The 12,895-nt window shown below is 48.5% G+C and overlaps 1 protein-coding gene across 2 annotated transcripts in view; it reads left to right on the forward strand.

The window, feature by feature from the left end:
* The window catches only part of myo1ea (myosin IEa), a 44,053-nt gene that overhangs the window by 20,009 nt on the left and 11,149 nt on the right, over window positions 1–12,895 (forward strand). For both annotated transcript variants that reach the window (XM_062470829.1, XM_062470830.1), the window contains exons 4-15: window positions 21–115; window positions 3,677–3,764; window positions 5,447–5,536; window positions 6,291–6,422; window positions 6,872–7,006; window positions 7,480–7,612; window positions 8,972–9,168; window positions 9,272–9,352; window positions 10,080–10,166; window positions 10,266–10,352; window positions 11,146–11,313; window positions 11,934–12,019. In XM_062470829.1, coding sequence (XP_062326813.1) covers window positions 21–115; window positions 3,677–3,764; window positions 5,447–5,536; window positions 6,291–6,422; window positions 6,872–7,006; window positions 7,480–7,612; window positions 8,972–9,168; window positions 9,272–9,352; window positions 10,080–10,166; window positions 10,266–10,352; window positions 11,146–11,313; window positions 11,934–12,019 — 1,379 coding nt within the window. The remainder of the gene's footprint in view (window positions 1–20; window positions 116–3,676; window positions 3,765–5,446; window positions 5,537–6,290; window positions 6,423–6,871; window positions 7,007–7,479; window positions 7,613–8,971; window positions 9,169–9,271; window positions 9,353–10,079; window positions 10,167–10,265; window positions 10,353–11,145; window positions 11,314–11,933; window positions 12,020–12,895) is intronic.

A 12,895-nucleotide genomic window follows, 5' to 3' on the forward strand; every position in this document is an offset into this window, starting at 1 on the left:
TCCCCCCCATCTCCCCCAAGGCCCAGTACGAGAACCCCCCTCACATCTACGCCCTGGCAGACAACATGTACAGGAACATGATGATCGACAGCGAGAACCAGTGTGTCATCATAAGGTGAGGACTTGAATTCTGACCCCACCTGCAGCATGCGTCTCCTCCTTGTCAGTGTTTGTGGACAGAGGCTACCTATAATAAAAGAGATGGTATGTGGGAACTGTTTGGCAGAGAGTGAAAGAAAGAGAGAGCGAGAGAGAGTGAAAGAAAGAGAGAGCGTGAGAGAGTGAGAGAGAGTGAGAGAGAGTGAGAGAGAGTGAGAGAGAGTGAGAGAGAGAGAGAGAGACAGAGAGAGAGAGACAGAGAGAGAGAGACAGAGAGAGAGAGACAGAGAGAGAGAGACAGAGAGAGAGAGAGACAGCGAGATAAAGAGGGTGCGAGAGAGAGAGAACAAGAGGAGAGACGGCAAGAGTGATAGCGAGAGTGAGAGCGAGAGCGAGAGAGAGAGAGAGAGAGAGATACGATCATCATAGTCAGGGGGACTAGTGTGGATGCACTTCAAAGGATAATGATAATAGGTGTTGAAGGAACACATCCAACTGGTTCCACCACCTTGTAAATAGAGGGCTGACGGTCCCCTGCCCTACTCAGGGTTTGTGTGTTTACAGGTGCATCACAGGAATCTTTGAAAGGAACACATATCTGCACATTCTAAATAAATTGTCCTCAGCCCTGAAGCTGGTTAGTTTAAGGAATATCGGTCCCATCCGGATGTACAAACACAAGGTCTATTTATGTGCTGGCTTCCTGCTTTCAGAAAACAGGAAGTGCACCTGCAGAGCTCTGTTGGTCTGTCTTAAGTCGGGGATTGTAAGTCGGGGAGAGGGAGGGAGCAGCACTGCACTTTCACAACCGCTGCTCTTGCAGAAAGGGTGGGTTTGGGGGAAATGTCTGTGTTTTCCTTCTATGGTCAAAACTGTAGACTTTTTTGACAGCTGACTTGACTCACCGGTCTTGGGTGGCATCGGCTTCCACCTTTTAAAACCCAGCAACGAGAAAAGCGAGATGACTGAGCTGTGGGAAAAGTGTCTATTAAAGTAGCTTCCAGGACCTAAGAGCCCTGTCCAAAAGTGTTAGTCCAGAGTGTTCCAGGACCTAGCGTCGACACAATCAAAGGACACAGGCCAGGGCTAAAGTGCTTTCTCATAGTTGGGGTTTTATCCTGCGGGCCAGTCACCTGAGTGTGGTTGGTTACTGTAGTGCTTACCTCATGGCTAAAGTCCCCTGGTTCAGCACTTTCCTGCTGTTGTTTGCAGAGCGGGCAGCTGCCAGTACAGTTTCCCACAGAAAGGAATGGAAGTGGATTTGTGATGGACCATATCAGCAAACAAAGGCCTCCATGAAATCGCTGTCCATGCAGTGTGGTCAGCACTGCACTGTGTTAGACCTCTACGTTTCCAGTTATTAAAAACATGTAATTCAGCATGTCATGTTTGGTTCTTTCAGCTGGTTCAGTGGTGTTGACTGAGCTTTCTTTGATCTAAGTGGGCCCTTTTTATGAACTCTCACATCCTTTTGAGAGAACAGGTTGCAACTGTAAGGGCGTTCACAGAAAACAACTTGAAATGTTGTATCTTATGTTGTTTTTTGAGGTCTATTCTCTTTAAATTACAGTTATTTTGCTGTTATTGATTCAACTCTTGTCCCATGGGTCTAGTTTGGTTTGGACATGTAATTGTTCTCTCCCATTCATCACAAACTAAACCCAACAGCCCAGCGTGTGCATACAGTATCACGTGTACAGTGCAGGGCATGTGAGCTCCGGTGCGCCACACAGTACTTGCTTGGGAACACAGTGTGACGCAGAAGATTGAAAATGAATGTAGCTAGTTGTAAATCCTGTTTACCTTTCATATCTGATGTCAGTAATGATGAAATTCCATGGTCTCCATCTAACTAAGCCAGGGGTGACATCACACAGCGTCTGCTGGCTCAGTGACAGAGTGGGGAAGTTTACACCGAGCCCTCTGTGCAGTGCATGACATGTCTCTCCCTCTGTCCATTTTTGGTCAGTAAATGTGAGAGGAAGTCAACAATGTGCTGTTTTTTTTATTTTAACAATGGGGCACAGCCCTGAACAATATAAAATAGGATGTGAGTCACAATCCAGCCCTCTGCTGGGAAAACCTGAACTGACAGAGTGACAGGGCTCTGAGGGGCCCCAACACCTAGAGTATCTGCCTCCGTATCAAGAGCATTGTTGTTATTTGACTCTTGCTTGCCTGCTTTGTTGTTGTTCAGTGCGCGCGCACACGTGTGTGTGTGTGTGTCTGTATGTGTTAGATAGAATCGTATTCAAGAGTCCGGTCCACAGTGTCGCTGTAAGCGAGTTGAAGAAGCATCTAGGGTTACTGTTGTGGAACAGAGCGGCTTGGATGACTTCCTCTGGCTGCGACCATCTGCAGCTGGGTTGTCTCAGAAGGGCATTACCGACATGGCTCCCCCTCGGAATATGGAATGAAAAACAGGCAGGCCTGTCATCTACTGCCAAACCACATATGTCTAAATAAGTAGGACCCTAATCCAGTGAAGCAGGCCAGGAGGGAGAAGGGAGAGAGCGAGGGGGAGAGAACAGGAAGTGGCTGAATGTGACGCCACAGGATTAGTGTGTTGGAGTCGACACATGGCTGAGTGTTGCGCACAAGCCTGACGACGTAACATTTGATTTGACGCAGGAAGTGGTGAAATTTCACCTGGCTGTCCAGGTCAACGTTTGAGGTAAAGCATCTGACTCAGCTGGGAGATGAGAGGAAGTCCGTTTGGACTATCAGCCAAACTTCTGTTCTGCTGTTCAGACCCACACATACACACACACAGACCTACCCACCCATTGGCGGCAACAGAGATAACTATGAGTGTTATAAATTAAGAAAAAGGAACCGTGACAGTATTTTTGCAAAACCCCTTTGACCCGATTACAAAGAGGCTTCGAATAGATCTTTTGACTGACAAATTATTTAACATTCTAGCGTTTGGTACACTGATTATTCGTCTTTTCAGGTCTGAAATATGTCATCATTTTACACTTACACCCTAACCACCCATTAGATGTTTTGCCCATAATTTTACCCAACAAACAGCTTGAAGCAGGATATCCTAGAGCAGTGGTTCTCAATCCTGGTCCTCGGGACCCCCTGCCCTGCATGTTTTAGATGTTTCCCTGCTCCAACACACCTGATTCAAATGAATGGTCGTTAACCATTCATTTGAATCAGGTGTGTTGGAGGGGACCAGGTGTGTTGAAGGACCAGGATTGAGAACCACTGTCCTAGAGTGTTGAATATCAGGGCCATTCAATCCTCTGTGTAGGTATGGGATCTGGTTCCTGACAGTCTAGCTGTCAGCTGATACAGATGACAACAATAACAGTGTGTCCTTGAATTGTACATTATGTTTCATGCGACTGCCACGATCTGGTCAGTGCTCTCCGGGTGGATGGGCAGGGTGATTATATAGTGGGGTGCTCATAGAATTAGGGGTTTACTGTAAGCCACTGAGACTGGTATCTTGAGTTTGGATAATTGGTTTACTATTAGCTTATCGTTTCTTTGAAGAAACTCTTGGCTATTATATTTAGTCATGTTCTGATAACTCTCCCTATCTTTTTCCTCTGTTCTTCAGTGGAGAAAGTGGTGCAGGGAAGACTGTGGCAGCTAAATACATCATGGGCTACATCTCCAGGGTGTCCGGAGGAGGACCTAAAGTGCAGGTGAGGCCAGATGAGCAGCTGTGTGTGTTCTCTGACTCGGTTGGACACATTGAGATGTTATGGAGTCTCACAAAAGCATTGCACCATCTTTAATAACATAATCCCCCATGTGGAAAAGTCATGATCTTAGAAAATCTAAACAACCTGTTACTGGGTCCTTTTCCATCTGCCCCTCGCCATATCACACCCTGAGATCTCCATTATCAGTCCATCTTGGGCCCCTTCCACCCACACACCCCCTCCCCTGTACCCCCCTGACCCAAACCTCCAAACCTCCCAGCAGCCATCTGGCTCCCCCACTGCTCAGCAGATGTCCTGTCTCCAAGCAACCTCCTCCCCCCCAACCAAGCCCTCCCCTCCACCTAGTCTTGGTATTACTGATGGACAGACTCCACTGGGATTTGAATTTCCAGTCTGGAGGGATATAAGCTGGATCACAACACACTTCCACTTAGACCCTGCAGTGATGTTAGTCACTGTTTCAGCTGCCTATTAAAACAAACATAACACACTTCCCTCTTGGAAATGTCATATTTTTATCTCAAGGGTTCAAGTTCAAACTTGTTAGTTATTTTTCCCATTGAGTGTTTTGGAAGGGTTGACCTCATGATGACAGCCCTCTATTTCCATTATCTGTAGTCTTTGAGTTTACAGGTTATATATAGACACGTTTAATGTTGAGTTATTTTGACATTCGATTCGGTGTATCTTTCTGCATTCGGATAGTGTCTGTGTTATCTTTGTTTGACCCATGTTTGTATACTATAGAAATTACTCCTGGAATTTCTATTGTAACATTGAACAAATGTGGCCATTGTATAGGGTCCCACTGCCTCTCCCATTCCCCTTCCTGTCCCCATTTAGATTTGTAAGGTCCCTATGATGTCCCCATGGCTCATTCACATGACCCCCTCTCCAGCCCCCCAGCCCCACGTGCTGCTGGAATGTGTGTACGAATGTGGTGTGTGTGTGTTTGTGCACGTGGTGTGTGTGTGTGTGTGTGTGTGTGTGTGTGTGTGCGTGCATGCATGGTGTACATGTCTGCAACAGCAGCTGTCAGGTGTGACTCTGTGTTATCTCATATCTCCCGACTTACCTGTATGCGTCACCGGCCCTGATCCTTATCTTGTTGGATTTGCTTTTGGTTGATTTGCAAATCAGATGCCCCTGCCTCTGAATCCAGCATGCAAACAAGTGAATGGGACCGGTAATACTGTGCCTCATGACAGTGTCAACACTGAGAGGGTTTTAAAAAGATAGCTTCATTCCAGTTACCCATGTACATCTATCATATGTTTACGTTCCCTATTGCCCTTGGGATTGTACTGTTTAACTTGAACCTCCAACTGCCACTAATGGCTGTTCCATGGAGGACAAGAGTTCAGGGACGGAAAGGATTCCGAGAAATGCTACCACTCCACTCCAGGCTTCAGTAACATGAGGCTGAATAGCTCTGTCTCACTGCCGCCGGCTAATCTAAAACTCATGCACCCCTCATATGCAGATGGCTCATGGGAAAGATAATGAACTCCAGATATGTGTGTGTGTGTGTCTGTGGAAAGTTCCAGCGAACGTCAACCTACCAGGGGGGGTAATGTCTCCTTACCCACTGTCTGCCTGCTCTGTACTGCACCATACCTGTCAATCACTGAAACAGCCTGTGTGGGCTCCTCCCCCCTCAGCACGTCAAAGACATCATCCTTCAGTCCAACCCTCTCCTGGAGGCCTTCGGCAACGCCAAGACACTGAGGAACAACAACTCCAGCAGATTTGTAAGGATTCCATGTCTACGTAGAAGGCTGCCTAACATGTCATGATTCTGCCCCATGGTCTGAAATGAAACCAAAGCAAACATAAAGCTGTCCAGTTCAAATAGAGTAAAGACGGGGAATAGAGGGGAAAAAGGAGATAGTAAATTACAGTATACTCGTCTTTTTATAAGACGTGTTATAGCCTTCTACTGTCTCCACTTGGCTTGGAGTTGCTAGCCTCAAGTGTGGCCTGGTTAACCAGGGCTGCAGGGACACACTGTATTGAGAGAGTGGGTTGCTGAAAGCCAGTGAAACACATACTGTTTAGTATTCACATAGAAAGAAACTGAAAAAAAGACACAGGAGGAAAATAAGGGCAAAGTTTTTGGACTACCAAGCTAACTTGGATATACTGTATTGCATGCAGACTAACAAAGACTCGTATTGTCTATGCTTTTCAGTTATTGGTCTGGTTTGAAGAGAGTAAATTAGGTTTGACAGAAATCGTCTGAGAAACCAGCTATGGATGAATAGTGTCTCAATGTCTTACTGCACTCCAGGGGTTAGCCATCAACCTGACTACTTTATAGACCTGTATAGGCACACACACACACACACACACACACACACACACACACACACACAAGAGTGGGCTGCAGGTGTGTACCCTGAGGACAGCCTGATGTATGACTCGTCATTCCTTCCCTCGGAACTCTGTGTTTTAGCTTTCGCTCCGAGATCTCTGATACTAAAGCGCCACGTTCTCATCCTTCAGGGGAAATACTTTGAGATCCAGTTCAGCTCCGGCGGCGAGCCAGACGGGGGGAAAATCTCCAACTTCCTGTTGGAGAAATCACGCGTGGTCATGAGGAATCCTGGAGAAAGGAGTTTCCATATATTCTACCAGGTGAGGGGCGGTGGTTTCAATGACCTGCGTTCAGTGTTTCTGTGTCAGAGTGTTTATGCGCAGTTCAGAGCTGAGGGGAAAAGGATTGAACTTGGCTCCCGATGACTGTGAGTGAAATTCAGGACACACTCGGTAACAAGTGCCATTTGGCTGCTGAAACCAGGTCGAGTTGTTCTCACAGAGTACCGCTTGAGGTCCCTGGAAGAGAGGGGATGGGTGAGCCTTCCCATAAAGCAATTTCCTTCCCACATAAAAGCCGAATATAGAATAATACCAGACGAGAATGAGGGACTTTGTGGCGCTAACAGGTAAGCGACACCCTTGAGTGCGCCGAGTAAGAAAAGGGATGAATGAGCTGACAGCTTGAGAGGCCCTACAGACTGAGGGTGATGTCAGGTCATTCTACAACTTGGTCCACAGGAATCTAATCATGACTGATGTTTCCACAGTTGATAGAAGGAGCAAGTAGCGAACAGAAGAGCAGTCTCGGAATCACAAGCCTGGATTATTACAGTTACCTCAATCAGTCTGGCTCCTACAAGGTGGATGACATCAACGACAAGAACGACTTCCAGGAGACTATGGTATACCGAGTTTGTTCAGGCACTGTCGGCTAGTCTGTCCATTGTATATATCTTTTAAAGTTGTGCACACCCCATAGAATTTCTATCAGTCTATCATGTTCCTTGTGTCTTTCTGTTGGTCCTCTCCTCCATTCCTTATATACCATGTTTCATACTATCCATTCTGTCCACACCTGTTTCTCCTCATCAGTTCAACCACATAGTGCTTAGAGAACCTGGTGGGGAGGTACTTTGTAGTAAGTAAACACATATTTACAGCTCTGGGTGAACGTGTGTCGTCTCTCCTTCTCTCTCTCTGTGTCTCTCTCTCTCTCTCTCTCTCTGTGTCTCTCTCTGTGTCTCTCTCTGTGTCTCTCTCTGTGTCTCTCTCTGTCTCTCTCTCTCTCTCTCTCTCTCTCTCTCTCTCTCTCTCTCTCTCTCTCTCTCTCTCTCTCTCTCCTCTCTCTCTCTCCCCCTCTCTCTCTCTTCCCCAGACTGCCATGGATGTGATCGGAATCTCAGGGAAGGACCGTGCCCTGGTGCTGCAGATTGTGGCCGGAGTCCTGCACCTGGGCAACATCAACTTCAAGGAGGCAGGGAACTATGCTGCAGTGGAGAGTGAAGAATGTGCGTAGCCTCACTTAGCACACCTGTAGGCAGAGCGAACAGCTATCCATGGAAGCGTACTGTGACCCGTGTTCAGTGTTTCTATGTCAGAGTGTTTATGTGTCGTTCCGAGCTGAGGAAACCAAATGAGTGTTGGGAGCGACATGAAGGGACTTGGGACTCTCTGGGATCCTGGCTTCTCCTGGCTTCTCTGTTCGCATCGGTGTCCTGGGCTGCACTGTGTGGGATGTTTAGGGAGCAACATGGTTTTCTATTGCCCAGAGCTGCATTGTGTTAATGCAGGGCTGTAGCCAAGCACCAGGCCTCGCTGAATTACCCCAGCAAATTAAACACAATTTCCAAGGTCTGGGTGCATGACATCACAGACTAAAATTACCTAAGAGAAATGCGGCTCTTCCTCTCCCCTCCCCTCCCTCCCTCCGTCCGTCCATGCGCCCCTTCCCTCCTCCTCCAGCACGCCACCCTACACCCTCTCCTCCTGGCTCAATGATACAGTGTCGCCCCTGTGGTTGGCAGGGCACAAAGCTCTGTTCTGGGCAGCCTGAGCCTCAACGCTCCCTAATCTCACTGTTCCCTCCCCGGCCTGACTTCCTGTCTGCACTGCAATGTGTTTCACATGTCAGGACTCCCTGGTGCACTGTAATAAACCAACAAACCACACCAACAAAGTCCACATAAACACTGCTCACATGCCGCCGAACACATCCACGCCTCAGATCCACCTGGAAGGAGTACAAAGGGCACTCCCTTATACACACAAACATCTACATGTCAGCCTGGTTGTGGATGGTTACTTGGGTTAAACATTGATCCGCAGATCTCAGAGAAGGAGAAAGATATAGCGAGAGGAGGAGAGATTGCATCTCCAGACTCCAACCATAGACAGAGATGCTAAGCAGGTACATACTACACCATTTAACCATGAAATTGACCATCAGGCGACTGGTGGGTCACACTCTCAATTCCCTGAAGGGGGGCTATTTGAGCCATCTAATACGCTCTCAGACACAGTCAGACGGCAGATCTGAGTGCTGTTTCCTTCTAGGGGAAGTGACTCACTGCTGAGGCAGGGAGGAGCTCTCGGGGGACCTAGTGGGTGCCAGGATTGTCCTAATGGTGCGTGGCACCGTCAGAATCTGATAGGACAGCCCTCTTGTTGTGGCTATTACTGACGTGAGTCAGAATCCAGACTAACGTGGCATTCCATTGGAATATGAAAAACTTTTTACATTTACATTTATTCATTTACATTTAGTTTTTCATATCCAGCATGCTCGGTGGAAAGAATGGACAGTTACGTTTCTGCTGTCTCTGGTTCTGGTTCTCTTTCTCCCTCTCCCTCTCCCTCTCACCCTGCAGTCCTGGCCTTCCCTACGTTCCTCCTGGGCATCGACCAGGCGCGTCTAAAAGAGAAGCTGACCAGCAGGAAGATGGACAGCAAGTGGGGCAACGCCATCGAGACCATCAACGTGACGCTGAACGTGGAGCAGGCGTGTTACACGCGGGACGCCCTGTCGAAGGCTCTGCACTCGCGCGTGTTCGACTTCCTTGTGGAGGTAATGACAGCCGGCCTGACGTGCTGTTGGTCTAGCCTGCCTCTACATCGGAGTTAGCACACACCGTAACCCTTCTTCGAAACTCGCTTCTCTTTGATGACAGGCGATCAACAAAGCCGTGGTGAAGGAGCAGCAGGAGCTCAATATCGGAGTGTTGGACATTTACGGATTTGAAATATTCCAGGTGAGCTCTCTTGTCCCCAACACTGGAGACGGCCTCCACATCCCCACAGGCAATTAATGATGCTGAACTTTGGGTTTAAACAGCTTAAAAACAGAGGATCAGACTGGTTTATGAAGAGGGCAGATTAAGTGCCATCTCCTGATTGAGACAGCAGCCAAAAATGTACCTCTGTAATCTGATTATCTGTTTGTTTCGTTTTCATAGTGAGGGGTTTCCTCACGGCTCCTGGGGTTGTTGATAGGATTGTGCTTAATTAAATAATTAGGTGGAGTCAGTCTTGGAGAAGGTCACAATAACGTATGTTTGGAAGTTCCGATACAGCATTTGAAATGCTCGTGTTGAGTTGCATGTTTAGATAGCGTATCATGAAGGAAAGTTCATAGGCTGGTTCTCTGTCTGCAGCCTTTCTGTTGGGACAATTATTAACAGAGCCCAGGGTAAATAAACATTGTGTGTCTTAGCATGGGGAGGGACTGGGAGCGGAAACAGTGAGTTTCTATAGATAAAGCCTTAGCTCCTAGGTTTAAGTTGATAGCTGCATAGAATTGTTACCTCCCTTAGTGCCAGACGGATTGGCAGATAACATGACCTCCACAAATCAGGCCTCTTCAGGAAACCCCGAGGATTTCCCCAGACTTCTGTGACCACGTAGATGACACGGCTCTGTGTCTGCACAGCCACCAGAGAAGGGGAAATCACATCTAATTTGGCGTCTCTCTGTCTGTAGAAAAATGGCTTTGAGCAGTTCTGCATCAACTTCGTCAATGAGAAACTGCAGCAGATCTTCATTGAGCTGACGCTAAAAGCTGAACAGGTAATGTAAAGGATGTTACCTTCAGGGCAACACAGGAATGGGTCAACTGCAGTATGTCCCCTAACCTCCTCCCTCCCTCCCCCCTCAACCTCCCTGCAGGAGGAGTATGTACAGGAAGGCATCCGGTGGACCCCCATCGAATACTTCAACAACAAGATCGTCTGCGATCTCATTGAGAGCAAAGTGGTAATTATCTGCAATCCACCCTCGAGTCCATGACGTGACACGTTGAACTCACCCCAAATCTGGATCCTTTCACTATTTGGCCTCAGATCAGTTCTGCTTGTCTTTTTAATGCTCCAAATGAGACCAAACGGGGGCTAAATTGAGTTACAACAGGGCCACAAGTCTCTGCACTCTTCCCATGACCAGCAGTCTAACATCCTCAAACGCGCCGACATGCCTCTTAATTTGATTTATCCGTCCCGCTGAGAGGACTAATCCATGAAATCCACAACAAGAGCCGCCCTCAAACAAGCTGAGATCAGAGCCAGCAGAGCAGAGCAAGCCAGGGAGTCAGTGTCATTCCCTCACTGTTCCACTAACAGAGCATGCCTTGCAGGCCAGCCGTGGCAAAGTCAGACGACACAGGGATATGACTAGTGCACTGGTGCAGGCGCTGGACAGAGACCAAGACACTGTTGCCGCTGTCACTTGTGACGGCCACTGCCACCGGTCTCTGGAGCCACATAGAGCAGCTGTGTGCTGCGATGGCCAGTCAGTGTGGGCGTGTGAGTTCGGAGAGGCAATGTGACGTCTCTCCACTGGCTCCTACTGTGTCCGGGGCTGTTTGAGCACACAAACGCATCATTCATGCTTCTGACGCGCTCCTGGCCATGTTGCTAGTTCATAGCCTGGCGTCATTAACGAGCGGAGACGGTTGGCATTTCCTGTTTGAGCGGAGTTCATGGAAATGGCTTTTAAATGTCTCTGTAGCTAAGGTCACTCTTTTAGCTTGTCTCCGTCCCTGTTTTCCCAGAATCCCCCCGGCATCATGAGCATCCTGGATGACGTGTGTGCCACCATGCACGCTGTGGGCGAGGGGGCGGACCAGACCATGCTGCAGAAGCTGCGGATGCAGATCAACTCCCACGAGCACTTCAACAGCTGGAACCAAGGCTTCATCATCCACCACTACGCTGGGAAGGTCGGCAGAAGGACGTGACGGATGCTGCTACCTCCTAGCGCTCCCACCTGCTCTCGCTCTCTCTCTCTCTCTCTCTTTCTCTCTGTCTATCTCTCCGTCTCGCTCTCTCTCGCCACAACACTCTCAATCTCTCTCTCTACATCTCTCTCTCTCTCTCTGGCGTAATCTTCTTTTCTTTCTGTCCAGTTGTGTCTTCTGTCTCCCTGTTCTTGAGCCCGTCTCATTCTCACGGTCTGTGCTGCTTTTGTCCCGTGTCGTGGTCCAGATGTTCTGGGGTCAGCCTGGTACAGTCTGCATGCCACAGACCCAATGAGCCATGCTGTAAAGACTAGGAGGGATCCTGAGTCAGGGATTAGAACATTCCACCTAGCTCACAGTGCGCAGACTGGAACACAGATCGATGCTTAAAACACAGAAACAGCTGCTGTAGACTTCAAACCTACTATTCTAATGTAATCTAACTGTATTTGTGAGTCAAAACACCTGTTATCAGTTGATTAAACAGTCAATCGATCTGAACTGAAAGACCTCTGTTAGTAAACTTAGACGGAGCAGTAAAAAGACAGAGCAGGAGTTGAGGGTTAACTGTCCTCTCATCGCCGTGAACCTCTCTCCCCCAGGTGTCTTACGACGCTGAGGGCTTCTGTGAGAGGAACCGAGACGTCCTCTTCAACGACCTCATCGAGCTGATGCAGAGCAGTGAGATGTGAGTATCCGCTCACAGCAGGAGCATTTCTCTGTTCTGACGGCCACAAACGCGTCTGAATAAGAGCCCGCGGACGGGCAGCGTAGCTGGGATCAGGCTAGGACACACTGGAAGGGTGCAGGCTTGTGGATGTGACATCCTCCCCCTCCTCTGGGCTGTGTTCTTGGGGGTCTGCTCAGGACTTTGCAGGTCTGCGGAGGGCCCCGTCGCCCTACAGAGCACCATTGACAAGGAGCAGTCTCCCTCTCTCTCTCTTTTGGGTTCTTGGGACCCCTTTTTGGCCATCTGTGCAAACAGCCCTCTCAGCCCCCTCCCTCCCTATCGCCTCCAGACCCCTTTGTGGAGCTTTTGTGAGGCCTGCTGGGGGGGGGGGGGGTCATGCCAAGACCCCATTCAGACACGTGCTCTCTCAGACATAATTATATAAACACACATACACACGCTACAGACATAACACACACACACACACATTCAGAAACATACATATATTTACAACGCCATGAACAAAAACACACACTCCCTCCTCTTGCATTCAGACATTGCATTCGCACAGGCACGCATAACACACACACACTCCGAGCACATAACACACACACACTCCAAGCACATGACACACACACACTCCAAGCACATAACACACACACACTCCAAGCACATGACACACACACACTCCGAGCACATGACACACACACACTCCGAGCACATAACACACACGCGCGCGCATGCCAAAACACAATAGAAGTAGGTGAAGGAAGGAGCCTCATTCCTTAGAGCAGCAGGTCTTCTCCGAGAAGAAAGGAAAGATCATAATAGTCAGCTGGACATTGTTAGCAGACTGTGGGTCCATCTGCACACACACAAAGCCAACTGATCCTC

The sequence above is a fragment of the Osmerus eperlanus genome, chromosome 10 (genome assembly GCF_963692335.1).
Source record: "Osmerus eperlanus chromosome 10, fOsmEpe2.1, whole genome shotgun sequence".
Classification (NCBI taxonomy): Eukaryota; Metazoa; Chordata; class Actinopteri; order Osmeriformes; family Osmeridae; genus Osmerus; species Osmerus eperlanus.